Here is a 14,642-nt window from a genome sequence, read left to right as displayed (position 1 = left end):
GATTAGCTGGTTTGGGAGTTGACTTCCTGAGCGAGGGGCTCCAGGCAGCACACAGCCAAACGTTCTCTTGCAAACACCTGACTACACCCGCACTGGCTCCCCCACGGCGGCCCGGACCAGGATGATAGCGGTTGGCGTGTCCTACCGTCCCCAAACTGGCAGAGGTCCCATCTTTGAAGGGACCCCTCTTCCCCCGAGCAGCTGCGAAAGTGGAGGCTGGGAGGAGGAGGGGGGCGCGGGGGCGGCGAAAGAAGGGCGGTTTATAAAGCTTGCCAGCCCCAGCCAGGTTTCCAAGTCCAGGTGCACCCTCCAGCTTCCCTCCCGCCCCGTGCACCCCTGGAAGAAGGTGCGTCTGTCTGTCCCATAGACGGCGACCTCTGGCTCGGCCACGCGAGCAGCAGCCAAGGTGGGGTTACCCATTCAGCCACCATCTGATTCCCCCAGGGGTTCGTGCGCGGAGTCTAAATCCGCCCCCGGGCTGGGTCTGCGGTCGGGCACTGAGCTGCCCGGACGGTTAATGATTAATCACCGCTCAGCCCGCCTCCGGCAGCCCAGAGGGGGTGCGCCTTGGGGTGCTCCGGGCAGACCAAAGCCAGGCAGCGGCGGGGCGCGCGCAAGGCTGCACGGTAGGTTCCGGGTCGGGGCGTAGGGGACGGGGGCTTTGGGGCCGGCTGCTGCAAGCTCGCTCCCTGCCGGTGGGAGCTTGGAACCTCCCCGCTCCCCTCCCCTCCTGCCTCTTAACACACCAACCCCCAAAGCCAGGCGCCCAGACCAGAACTGGGTTTGCCCCGGGAGCTTGGGCTGCTCCAGGAAGTTTGTTTGCATGCAAGTTGCTGTTTGACGGCGGGCTCCAGAGAAAGGCCAGCGCGCGCCGCGTGCTCGCTCCAGTGAGTTGCGGGCAAGACTCTTGGGTTCTGGCAGGAGGAAGGGGAAGGTGAGCAAGTCTTTGACCCGGTGGCCTGGCTCTCTCGCTCATGGCTGTCCAGGGCGGTACTGCCACTGACTGCTCCTCTGTCATCGATGACAGCCATGTGCCCCAGTTCGAGGTGGCCACGTGGATCAAAATCACCCTCATCCTCGTGTATCTGCTCATCTTCGTGGTGGGCATCGTGGGGAACAGCGTCACCATTCGGGTGACCCAGGTGCTGCAGAAGAAAGGCTACCTGCAGAAGGAGGTGACGGATCACATGGTGAGCCTGGCTTGCTCGGACATCTTGGTCTTCCTCATCGGCATGCCCGCGGAGTTCTATAGCATCATCTGGAACCCCCTGACCACGCCCAGCTACACCGTGTCCTGTAAGCTTCACACGTTCCTCTTCGAGGCGTGCAGCTATGCCACCCTGTTGCATGTGCTGACGCTCAGCTTCGAGCGCTACGTGGCCATCTGCCACCCGTTCAGGTACAAGGCCATGTCCGGGCCCTGCCAGGTGAAGCTGCTGATCGGCTTTGTCTGGGTCACCTCTGTCCTGGTGGCCTTGCCTCTGCTTTTCGCCATGGGGGTAGAATACCCCCTGTTGCACGTGCCCAGCCACCGGAGTCTCCCCTGCAACCGCACCCGCACCCGCCACCACGAGCAGCCCGAGCAGTCCAATATGTCCATCTGCACCAGCCTCTCCAGCCGCTGGACCGTGTTCCAGTCCAGCATCTTCAGCGCCTTCATCATTTACCTGGTGGTCCTGGTCTTGGTGGCCTTCATGTGCTGGAGCATGATGCAGGTGCTCAAGGGCAGCAAGCAAGGCACAGTGGCCAGGAAGGAGCAGCAGCTGAGGAAGTCGGAGAGCGAGGAGACCCGGGCTGCGCGGAGGCAGATCATCATCTTCCTCAGTGAGTCCTAGGGGCAGGGAAACCTGGGGCGCCCAGTCAAGGTCTGGGGTCATCATCTTGCCTTGGAAGTGTAAACTTCAGCCTGTTGAGGCTGAGGGGTGTCTGGATGTTTCTGCTCTGTTTGGGACCACGTGGGTCACATCTCAACAGCACTAGAGCAGGAATCAGAGGTCTGGACACACTCCAGAACCGGCACCTCTGTGATTGCTGCAGGTCACAGAATTTCTTGGAAAGGACCAAGTGCCTTGGAGATGAAAAGAACATTCTTTTGTTTGGGCCACATCTGGGCTGTGTTCAGGGCTTACTCCTGATTGTGTGCTCAGGAATCATTCCTGACAGGCTCGGGGATAATATGGGATGTTGGGGATCAAATCCTGGTGGGCAGTGTGGAAGGCAAACACTTTACCCGCTGTACTCTCTCTCCAGCTCCCCACTCGGGAACATTCTTATCTGGTGCCCTCTTTATCATACTGCACAACTCTTCTTAGACAATTAGACTTTTTTCTCCTCTGGAAAGCAAGACTCAGCCGGGCACATTATCTCCAGGTCGCAGTTTTATTCCCTGTGTCTCCTACCTGGTTCTTAAGAAATTGGCTTAAGAATTTCTAAGCTTAAGAATGCATCTAAGCCACGCAGGGTACAACTGGGTTTTCCTCTGGGGTGGGTCTGTTTCCTGTGGGAGCAGATGAATGTGTCAGGGCCAGTGGGTCTGTTGGTCTGATACAGAAAATGTGGCTTCCCTGATGCCTTGACTTGATGGATCACCCCAAGTCTCTGATCCCCAAGCCGAGAAAGCTCTTTGCTTTCCAAACTATGGTTTGGGTTTAAAGTTCCTAAGTAAGTTCCTTCCTTCCCTCCCTTCCTCACATCTCCCCCTCCTTCCCTCTCTTCTTTCCTGCTTTCCTTTCATCCATTCTTTTCTCTTCTCTGTCCTTTCTTCCCTTTTATTACTTTCTTGGAGCAAGATGGTTTATATGGAAACTTATTTAGAATACTTTCCAAACTATACACAGATTTAAAGTCAGGTCCATCTGTGTGTTAGAAAGTCTGGAAAGATCCCCAGACCTTCCAAAGGGAGACCTGGTGGCTGCCTTCTGGGAAAAGGGACTTTATGAAAACATTATAAATTGTGTGTAATTAAGGAGTTTTTAAAAAGTATTTTTAGGGGGGGATGAATTATAAATGGGGGTAGAAGTTGTGGGTATGTGAATCGAGAGAAATGTGGGATGAGAAATGTTTCGCCCTTTCCCTTCTCCCACGCCCAGTGTGGACTCAGCAGAAGCACCAAATCATGGTGCTGTTTGTTTTGGTGTGTGAAACCTGAGCAACAGGTTCTGGGTCCAGAGTTAGAGGAGAGGAAATGTGAAGAGTCAGAAAGAATAGTGTTATCCCAGCCCCGCCCTTGGCTTCTGGTCTCTAGGTACTGCTGACGTGACTGTACATTGTGCCTGAACAAAACGAGAAGGGAATTTGCCATCTTTAGACTCTGGCTCCACATGAAGCATCCTGTGAGATGATTTCTATTTCCATTTCAGAGAGGAAATTGAGGCTTACAGGAGAGAAGATCAAGTACAAATGCTACAGATTGATTATCATGGGCTCATGTTCAATGTAAAATGGAATAGAGGGGCTGGAGCAATAGCACAGCGGGTTGGGCGTTTGCCTTGCACGCGCCCGAAACGGGTTCGATCCCCCAGCATCCCATATGGTCCCCTGAGCACGGCCAGGAATAATTCCTGAGTGCATGAACCAGGAGTAACCCCTGTGCATTGCCGGGTGTGACCCAAAAATTAAAAAAAAAGAAAGTAAAAAAAAATGGAATAGAGCAGGAATTTGACAAGGAGAATGTCACCTAGGTTAGATGGGTGGTGTTACTTTCCTGAGGGCCAACCTTGGAGGTTGGAGTCATGAGTTTATAGCGGTAATATCTAATCTAGGTGATTGGAAAGAAAACCCAAACCCACTCTTACTCCCTGGTTGCTGCCCTAATTGTTCAGGATGAAATGAGCGCTGCATTTATTTGAACATTGATTAAAAAGTTCATTCACCCTTCTTTAATAATATCTTTAAGCATCATTTGAAAATTTAGCAACAATTTATGTTTCAGATTAAGTTCAGTCCTTCCTTTCATCTTTCCTGCCTTCCTTCCCTTCCTCATATCTTCTCTTCTCCTTTCCTCCCTTTCTCTTCATCCCTTCTTTCTCTTCATTCTTTCCTTACCCCCTTCTGTTCCTTTATTATGTTTGGAAGCAAGATACTTTTTATAGAAACTTACTTAGAAAAATGGGAGAAAGTACATAATCAAAAGAGAACATGACCTTGAAAGAGCGGCAAGCAAAGAGATACAGACAAGCAAGGTACATGTTCAAGGGAGAACATGGGCTTGAAGAGCAAACCCTTCTTTTATTTTCTTATGGGGCATAGGTCTGAGTGGATAAGAATTAGGAGGTAGACAATTAATAAGTGGTCTCCAATCACCTTCCATTAAAATTCAAGAGATAAAGCTGCATCTTTTTAAGGCCAGAAAAATAAGACTGCATCTTTTTTTTTTTTTAGTTTATTTTTAATTAGAGAGTCGTCGTGAGGGTACAGTTACAGATCCATACATCTTTGTGCTCATGCTTCCCCCATACAAAGTTCAATAACCCATCCCTTCACCAGTGCCCATTCTCCACCACCCGTAAACCCAACATCCCTCCCCCCTCCCCAGACCCATCTCCCCCCACCCCACCCTGCCACTGTGGCAGGGAATTCCCTTTTGTTCTCTCTCTCAGATTAGGTGTTGTGGTTTGCAATAGAGGTGTTGAGTGGCCATTGTGTTCAGTCTCTAGTCTGTATTCCACCCGCCTCACCCTTCCCCCACATGTCCTCCAACCACATTTTACTTGGTGGTCCCTTCCCTGAGTTACCCAGAATGAGAGACCAGCCTCCAAGCCATGGAAATATTTTCCTGGTACTTATTTCTACTATTCTTGGGCGTTAGTCTTATAGTCTATTATTCTATATTCCACAGATGAGTGCAATCTTTCTATGTCTGTCTCTCTCTTTCTGACTCATTTCACTTAGTATGATACTTTCCATGTTGATCCACTTATATGCAAACGTCATGACCTCATTTTTTCTAACATCTGCATAGTATTCCATTGTATAGATGTACCAGAGTTTCTTCAACCAGTCATCTGTTCTAGGGCACTCGGGTTTTTTCCAGATTCTGGCTATTGTAAACAGTGCTAAGACTGCATCTTTTTTCATAGGGGTTGGGAAGGGGGAGGGAATACCTAAGCAGTGCTCCAGGAGATCTCTCCCAGTGATACTGGAATAGTTGTGCTGAAGGATTCAATGCTAGCGCCCCGAAGTGCCACTCTGGTTTGCTGGTGCTCAAGGCCCCAGGACTATTTCTACTATACATACCAAGTGGATCTTAACAGGGTGTCATATAGGATCAAACTTGAGCTTTGCTCTTACAAGGTGTATAGTCCAGCCCCAGCCAGTCTGGCTATCTCTTTTGTTCCATCTTTTGATTTTTTTTTCTTTTTGGGTCACATCCAGCGATGCTCAGGGGTTACTCCTGGCTCGCATTCAGGAAATACTGCGGTGCAAAGAGGACCACATGGGATGCTGGGGATTGAACTCCGGTCTGCAAGGCAGATACCCTCCCCGCTGTACTATCACTCCAGCCCTGTTATGTCTTTTGATTAAGTGGGTAAGAACTGATTCCTCTTTGGTCTCTATTGGACCAATCTCTGGTTGAATTTGTGGGTTTCAATATTTTTATCTATTTATTTCTGCATAGGTGTTTCTTCTCTCAGTTGGCATTGTTCCAGGTTAAAGTCAATCTTCTTAAATCAAAATGCCACTGATTTCGATTTAATGTTGGATAGCACCTTGGAGATCATCTCCCCCAATTAGTGATCTCCCTCCCACTGCTACTCTTGTTCCCTCCCTCTTTCTTGTAACAAGTAGTATTAATCACCCACTGTGCTCAGGCACAAAGATTGCTGAATGGCAATCAGGTGCTCAATGTGTGAGAATGTCTTGGGGGAATTTACCATTAGTGTTTAACCCATTTCCTCTAGAGTAGGTTTTCCAAAGCAGTTCCAGCAAATGTTCCTCTCTCCCAATAACTTTCAAGAGCTTTTAAAAATAGGAAGCGCACTAATTAACTCAAGTTAGAAAATAAATTAATGAAGTGAAGAAGTGAAAATTGTGGCCTGCATCCATCAGCGTAATCCAACACAATTTACTTTGTGGGTTTCATAAAACTTTTGCTTTGGGGCATTTTTAACCCAGGATAAACAATTTACAAATTGTTTACAAATTGCTGAATTTAATATAGTAACTTGACTGTCCTTTTAGTATTTCAGTTAACAGATGCATCAAATTAAAACAAATATTTTCTTATTTTGAACTTGTTTTGCTTTAAACATGAAATGTAAATGACAACATAGTACAAGATGTCTCTGGATTTCTTAAGGCAATGAATAAACAATTAAGGGCTTCTTTTTCTTCTTGTTAAAAATGCTAACTTCTGCATAGCAGAAACAAAATTTATTAATTTATGCAAGACCAGAGAGCCTGTGCAGAAAACATTAATCTTCTTTGTGCATCTTTTGCTATTGTGCCTTAGTCTAGTAGAGGTGTTGAGCTGGTGAAAGCAAATTGGGAACTCTGAAAGAGAAAGAGATGCTGGGATTCCTCCTAGGTCTGAAGCGACTAACACAAATGTCTCTTTATGCCTCTTTTTGGCTCAGTGAGAAGTCAGTGTCTGAGTAATTTCCTATTGTAAGACTATGGTTCATGTGGCCAGCTTTTAATACTTGTCAAATACCAGAACAGAGGTTGTTAGTCAGGATTCCTACCCTTTCTGGAGACAAACAACTGTGCATCTGACTCCTTTTCCCTTAGAGGGTGAGGATATGCAGGCATTTTATATTTTCTCTCTGAACTGTTATTGGTAATTATTCTTGAGTCATGTGGTTTCTAGATCATGAACTCTCATGTTTGTGGTGTCTATTGCACATATGGCTTACTGCCAAATGTTACCCACTCAAAATTTGAACAACAGAATAGTTTTGAAAAAACCTATAGTTTTAATTTGTAACATTTGAGAGCTCAGAATAATTAGGACAAGGTTACAGCAACTACCCAGAATTCCCCGAAGACAGTGATTTGTTCTCAACATGATGAAAAATAAATATTTTTTGTTAGTTTTGATTTTGTTTTGGAGCTGTACCTGGTGGTGCTCAGGTCTTGCTCCTGGCTCTGCACTCATGGGTCACTCATTTGGGCCTCTGGGGACTTAAATGGGTACCAGGGGTTAAACCCAGGTTGATCGCTTGCCAGACAAGCACCTTACATATACCAAATCAATGAAAAATTTAAAAATTGAAAAAACATTATATAGGATGTTGAAGATTGTGAGATATCTGCACTATTTCAAATTCTGATTTTCTTTCTTGAGTTACAAGGAGGTACATGTAGTGGTAGGAATTGTACCAACTGTGGCAACTGTGGAATGCTAATGGGAAAATGTCCTGAATATAGACATTGTCCATCAGGTGTATTTGAAGACAAAAAAAGAAAAAAGAAAAGTTACTTCTTCCATGGACTATTTTCAAAAGAAGGCTGATGCTTATTTAGGTATTTTTGGAATGGGGAAAAGTAGAAAGAAGATCTGAATCACATCCTCTGAGCTTTCAAAATCTAGCTTTAGAGATTACTTAGAGAGAAAGAGAAAAGATGAGATACTCACTACAGGTCTTCTTTGTCTGAAGACAATCAGTACCTGAAAGAAAAAGTCCAAAGTTAGTTCCTTAAAATGGGGTCCAAAATTTCATATGAAGTAATTGGAACCTCATTGTGAACAACAAAGGTGAAAATTAGGAAAGGGAATTTGTCTTATATTTTATTTATTATTTTGCTGAGATGCTTTTCTTCTTATTTCTTTTTCTTTTTTTTGTTGTTTTTGTTTTTGTTTTTTTGAACCATACCCAGCAGTACTGGTGCACACTCAAACAAATTGATGAACAACAGGATGACAGTGACAGTGACAGTGACCCAGCAGTGCTCAAGGCTTACTCTTGGCTCTGCACTCAGGGATCACTTGTGAGGGTGCTTGGAGGATCATATATAGTGCCAGGGATTAAACGTTGGCTGAGAAAAAAACCAAAAATGTTGGTTGGCTCCATGCAAGACAAGTGCCCTATCCACTTCACTATCACTCCAGCTTCATTGTCTTATATTCTATCAAAAATGGTTCCAATTATAGCTATTAAGTCAATTCTTCTAGTAATTTTTCAGAATAAAACTAGTCTGAATTTTTTGGTGGGCATAATTCTTCTGTTAAAATTGTCTAATTGCCTTTGTGGTAGATATTTTTCCGCCAGCAAGATTCTAAAGGCTTCTCTGATTTCTCTACTATTTAAAGCAACCTTATTGAAGAACCTGTTCTGACTTCATCTTTGTCAATTTTTCATTCTTTCACGATTAAATGGCCTAATTAGGCCAGCCCTTCATTTGTCAGTGGCTTGGCATTTGATTCATGTTTCTCCATCTACCCTTTCATTGACTTCATGAAATTTTGCATACTCTTTGTGCAGGGCATACCTCCAAAATAAAACAACATGAGGGGCCAGAACCATAGTACACTGGGTAAAGCGCTTGCTTTTGCACACTGCTGACTTGAGGTCACTCCCCAGTGCCAGGAGTGAACCCTAAGTGCAGAATTAGGAGAAAGTCCTGAGCACAGTCAAGTATGGCCCCCAAACAAAAACAGAACAAACAAAAACTAATAAATTGAAAAATCAACCCCTGTAACTTAAGTGCAAATCAACTGACTACATGGAAATAAATGAATGTCTTAAGATGTTTCTGAGATGCAAAAAGATTTTTCTTTTAATTTTAATAGATATTTTATTTCTTTTTCATTTTTGGTGGTGCCAGAAGGAAAATGCAGGGTATCACACATGCAAGGCAAAGCTTTTTCTGTAGTTTAAAGGGATATGACAACACGGTGTCTCAGGAAAATATCACCAAAATTAAATTAGTGCCTTTGTAAAGTATAAGGCATTATTTTGACTCCAATATTTTGATATTTTAGGAAAAACTTTGACTCAAGAATTTAGATTATTGCTTCCTTCCTTTATATGTATAGATGTGGCTGTAACAAGTGACATTTGATGTTCATTCTTCAATTTGTGGTATCTGTCATAAATTGAAAGTGTCCTGTGATAAGCCGAGCAGACAAATTAAATAATGCTGCTTTATTTTTATAATCAGACTGTCTCAGAGATTTCATTTCTCTGTAGGAGAGATGCATAGTTTCTATGGAAAGCAATTTTGGAATCCTACTTTCCATTCATTAGCAAACCTGTTCATCTGTCTTAGTTGCACGCCTCATGGGGGCTGCCAACATGTAATAAGACAGCAGCCGCCTCAGTTGAGCAAAACATTCAACTTTTTAATGACAAAACTCCACTTAGAATAAAAGTCATTTGTAAGTAGAGGTAGCACTGAGAGAAAATGCTGAAGTGGAATTCAGGGAGCCCTCTTCTGTGACTCTAGAGGACTTCCTGAATGACACTACCATCTTTTGTTCAAAACACCCTTGTTCATCTGAAATCATGAGACATTCAAACTCAATGATCTTCAAAAATTGGTCCATTTACTGGTGGTGCATATCTGCAGGGGTAAAAATATTGAAAAGTACTGTAACAATCTGTAGTTAGTTATTATAACTATCCTTTGTTATAATGGCTGGCTTATGGGTGGATATGCAGACAGGTACCAGTCCACAGGTGTGAAAAGGGTGAAGAATGCTCATCTAACTGACTCTCCACTTAGCTCCCTATTGAGATTTGGAGAGAAAGATTGGTCATCATTACAGCTAGCTTTCTGTTCTTGTTAAAGAATGTGTTCAGCCACCTTCCCTGGACCCTACTATCTGGTGGGCACCTTCTTAAAGAGCTCAAGCTTCTGGAGTTTACTCGGGCACTGTACTTCTAGAATCTACTTTATTTATTAAAATTTTTTTTATTAGAGAATCACCATGAGGTACAGTTATAGACTTACAAACTTCTGTGCTTGTATTTCAGTCATACAGTGATCTAGTATCCATCTCTCCACCAGTGCCCATTTTCCACCATCTATGGTTCCGGCATTCCTCCCACCAAAGTTAATAAGGCAGCAGTAGCCTCAGCTGAGCAAAACATTCAACTTTTTAATGACAAAACTCCACTTAGAATAAAAGTCATTTGTAAGTAGAGATAGCACCCACCCCGCCTCTGTGGCAGGGCATTCCCTTTTACTCTCTCTCTCTCTCCTTTTGTGTATTGTGGTTTGCAATAGAGGTATTAAGTGGCCATCATATTCAGTCTATAGTCTACTTTCAGCCTATCCTGAGTGAATCCTCCTACACCCTTTACTTGGTGATCCCTTCTCTAACTGAACTGCCTTTTCCCCCAGTATGTGAGGCTGGCTTCTAAGCTATGGAGTAATCCTCCTGATACTTATCTTTACTATTCTTGGGTGTTAGTCTCCCATTCTGTTACTTTATATTCCACAAATGTGTGCAATCTTTCTATGTCTGTCCCTTTCTTTCCAACTCATTTCACTTAACATGATACTTTCCATGTTGATCCACCTATATGCAAATTTTATGACTTCATCTTTTCTAACAGCTGCATAGTATTCCATTGTGTAGATATACCAAAGTTTCTTTAGCCAGTCGGTATTTTTCCAGATTCTGGCTATTGTAAACAGTGCTGCAATGAACATACAAGTGCAGATGTCACTTCTACTATACTGTTTTGCATCTCCGGGATATGCCAGAAATGCTATTGCTTAGTCAAATGGGAGCTCACTTTCTAATTTTTTGAGAATCATCCATATCATTTTCCGAAATGGCTGAACCAGTTGGCATTCCCACCAGCAGTGAAGGAGTGTCCCCTTCTCTCCGCAACCCCAGTTGCTTTTGTTCTTTTGGATGTGGGCCAGTCTCTGTGGTGTGAGGTGATATTTCATTGTTGTTTTGATCTGCATCTCCCTGATGATTAGTGATGAAGAGCATCTTTCCATGTGCCTTTTGGCCATTCGGATTTCTTCTTTGAGAAAGTTTCTGTTCATTTCATCGCCTCATTTTCTGATGGGGCTCGATGTTTTCTTTTTGTAGAGTTAAGCCAGTGCCTTGTAAATCCTTGATATCAACCTCTTTTCAGATGGATATTGGGTGAATATCCTTTCCCATTCTGCAGATTGTCTTTGAATTCTGTTCACTATGTCTTTTCAGGTGCATAAGCTTCTCAGTTTAAGGTAGTCCTATCTGTTTATCTCTATTTCCACTTGCTTGCCCTTTGGAGTGTCCTCTTTGAAGATACCTTTAGCTTCAATGTCAAGGAAGATTTTGCCGACCATTTCTTCAATGTATCTGATGGACTCTGGTTTGATCTTGAGGTTTTAAATTCATTTTGATTTGACTTTTGTGCATGGTGTTAGGTAGAGGTCTGGGCCCATTTTTTTGCATGTAGCTGTCCAGTTTTGCCAGCACCATTTGTTAAAGAGGCTTTCCTTACTCCATTTCACATTTCTTGCTCCCTTATCCAAGATTAGGTGATCATATATTTAAGGCTGTGTATCAGGATATTTCACCCTGTTCCATTGGTCTGCGGCTCTACCTTTGTTCCAGTACCACCAGCATCTGCTTTAGATGAGGAATCTTGACTTGAAGCGTTGACACTGGAAGAACACTTGCTCTTGTCCAGATTAATTTTAATACAAGATCCCTTGTGGTGGGCTGCAAGTTTATTGAGTGCAGTTTTCCCTCTGAGTGAGGGTTCTCAGACTGCTATAACAAAATACTACTGGGCTGCAAATTTAGTACTGCGTTTAAGGTGCATGCCTTGCATGTAACCAACCTCAGTTCAACCCTTGGCACCACACGTGGTCCCCTAAACAATGCCAACAGTGATCCTGAGTACAGAGCAAGGGGTAAGCTCTGAGCACAACCAAGTGTGCCCTCTTCCCCCACCCCAGAAAAAAAACAAACAAACAAATACACATTATAGATTGAGCAGTTTTAACTATAGACATATGTCTTGCAATTCTGGAGTTTAGAAATCTGAGCTCAAGGTACAGGCAAGGTTAAGCAGACTTTAGCAAGTCTCTAGTGTGGCTTCTAGACCTGCTGGCTGAGTCCTCACATGGACTTTCTTTGGGGAACACCTGGAGAAAGGATTCTTGAACCTCTTCCTCCTCTTACAAGGATGCCTGTTCTGTCAAACTAGTACCACATCCTTATCACCTTACTTAATAACTTCCACAAAGGTCATTTTTATGGGCAAAAGTGACTACATTGTGAGGCTCACAGTTCTCTCATGCTCTTTATTGTTCTGCTCCATTGGTTTCCCTTCAACAGCTGCAGCAGACAATGGTCAGAGTCTCTCCTGTCACCTGGCCTTAGCACCTGCTGTTCCCTCTGACATTCTAAAATGCTTTTCTGTCTTACTTCATGCATGCTCTGTCAACCCCTCACCTCCATCCTCTTCACCAAGTTAACAAATTCCAGACACCTGGCTCTTCTCCCTAGCTTATAAAACCTTCCTGGAAAGAGACTTACATTTTACAATTAATTGTCTGATCCATTGACTGCTGTGTTTTTCTCCTAATTCCTTGAGGGCAGGAACTATTCCTAATTTGGGTCCACATTGCACCTTCTGGCTAGCATAGTGCCCGGCACATAGCAGATGGTTAATGAATATTTGTGGACTGAATAAATAAATCAGTGAATGTGTCTCTGCTTGGAATTGGAAAAACAATACTCGGTTTTCTCTTGGGCCTACATTCCTTTAGCAGTTTGTTATTCTTCAGAAAATTTCCAACTAGACTGAACCTTCAAAAAAATAGTCTCTCTTATAAAAGGGATTGGGTATCTCCCAGGTTTTGGAAAAGGAAAGCTATCACAGAGGGCACAAGGTTTTCCTTCTCCTTGGTGAAGGAACAGTCTGCGCAATCAGGACCTCGCCATATGTACCTGCCAGAAGTCACGGTGAAATGAAAGTGATTAGGGTGGTGTTTAACAGTCCTTGCTAAAGTCTGCTTAACAAGATGTTAATTACCATGAGACACTCTGGAAATGATTTCTTAGTAGGCTTTTTTATCACTTGTAAGTGTGTGGCAGGGGGAAACTCATGGTATAGGAGGGGCAATATTTTGAAAATGTTTTGTATCTGTGCTTAAGTTCCCTCCCCTTAAATTACATCATTTGCGGCCATTTTCTTCAGTGTAAGCCATGAGGCTTATCATCCCAGGGAAGGAAAAAATAGTTTCTGCCTGGTACAGGGTAGCGTTGACCAGTGCTGAGTTCAGATGCTGGATTGCTGATAGGCAATTGCCCTGGAAACAAGAGTTTATGAAGAGTGAAAAAGGATGGCTCAGGTCCACACTTCTCCCTGTAAATGTAGCCTGAGTATAGTTCCCTGGTCGACTTGATCAGCCACCATGCAGCCAGTTCTAGAGAAAACCATAGGTAAGGGCTTTGGCATTCCTCCTTGAAAGTCATGAAGAAGAAAAGCAACATCATTAAATTTGTGCTGCTACATCTGTTGTGACAGCAATTGTGTTGCAATGTGAGTTAAAATGCCTATTTTCAGACTGAAAAACAAGCAAGCATCCACTGGGACACAATTCTAAAAGAGCTGCTAATGTCAGTTGGTTCTTCTTGCCATGAGCCAGTCCGCCGAATTTTGGTTTCCCCAAGACTTCCTGCTTCCACAGCCTGCATGGCCTGTGGATGACTGCTTCCACTCAGCTCCATGTTCTTAGCATAGAGGCTCTGCTGCTCCATCCCCTGCTCCATTGACACCTGAAGGGAGGTAACCTGAAGGAGAGCTAGGCTAGACCACAGTAACTCTAATTGTGCAATGGTCTGTGCATTTGGTAATTTCAAACCCACTTGTTCTTTCACTGATCTTCTTAGGAATGGTGAACTATCACATGCATTTCTCAAGCGGTGGTGGTTTTGGGGCTGGAAGAAGGGCAATTGCTGTCTCCCAATTCTCAGCATTCTCTGAAATCAGGGACCTTGTACACTCATGTTTCTTCCACCTTCCTTACTGGGCCAAGGATGCAAAAGCTGTGCACTGCTGTATAGGTTCATAGATGGAAATAGGCTGATAATGGCTGCTGATCTTGAAAATGAGGAAAATAACACAAACTATGATCCTCAGGAAGTCCCTTTGTCTACCTGCCTTTCTTCTCCTTCCCTGGGGCGGGCAGAATTCTGAGATGGTTTTCAACATTTCTGAATCCTTGTGTACACATCCCTACTACACTTATTCAATTAAACACAAATCTAAATGTGACAGTGAGGAAATATTCCAGAGGATCAAAGGTCCCAAAATAATTTACCTTAAAATAGAGAAACTGTTGATATAGATGTAGTCAAGTTACATATCCCTTCAACTTTGGACTAGAAGCCAGTGAAAGGAAACTAAGAAAATCAGAATTATATAAGGACTTTGATGAGGGGGAATTTCTCCATTGCTGGTCTTGAAGATTGAGGGGCTACAGCAGAAAATGTTATTATCCTGTAGTTACTAAGAGCCAGCAAACATAGGAAGATTTAAATGAGATAAGAGGTGAATTCCTCTTTCACCCCTACCGGAAATCTTATAGGAAAGAGGTTGGCCAACACTTTGAGACCCTGAGCAGAGATCCCAGGCATGGCAAACCATGCTTGAAATTCTGGTCACAGAACTGTGAGTTAATAAGTAGATGTTTTAATCTACTAAATGTGGATTAATTCACATTTAAGTGTAATAAAC

At 43.7% G+C, this 14,642-nt stretch overlaps 1 protein-coding gene across 1 annotated transcript in view; it reads left to right on the top strand.

Annotated features, from left to right (window-relative positions):
* The first annotated feature begins 949 nt into the window (after positions 1-949).
* The window catches only part of GPR39 (G protein-coupled receptor 39), a 222,427-nt gene continuing 208,734 nt past the window's right edge, over positions 950-14,642 (top strand). The window contains exon 1 of the mRNA XM_004608193.2: positions 950-1,824. Within this exon, the coding sequence (XP_004608250.2) occupies positions 975-1,824 (850 nt within the window). The 5' untranslated portion in view covers positions 950-974. The remainder of the gene's footprint in view (positions 1,825-14,642) is intronic.

The sequence above is a fragment of the Sorex araneus genome, chromosome X (genome assembly GCF_027595985.1).
Source record: "Sorex araneus isolate mSorAra2 chromosome X, mSorAra2.pri, whole genome shotgun sequence".
Classification (NCBI taxonomy): domain Eukaryota; kingdom Metazoa; phylum Chordata; class Mammalia; order Eulipotyphla; family Soricidae; genus Sorex; species Sorex araneus.
Note: the sequence above shows the minus strand (reverse complement) of the source record. Positions and strands in the feature narration are given on the sequence as shown.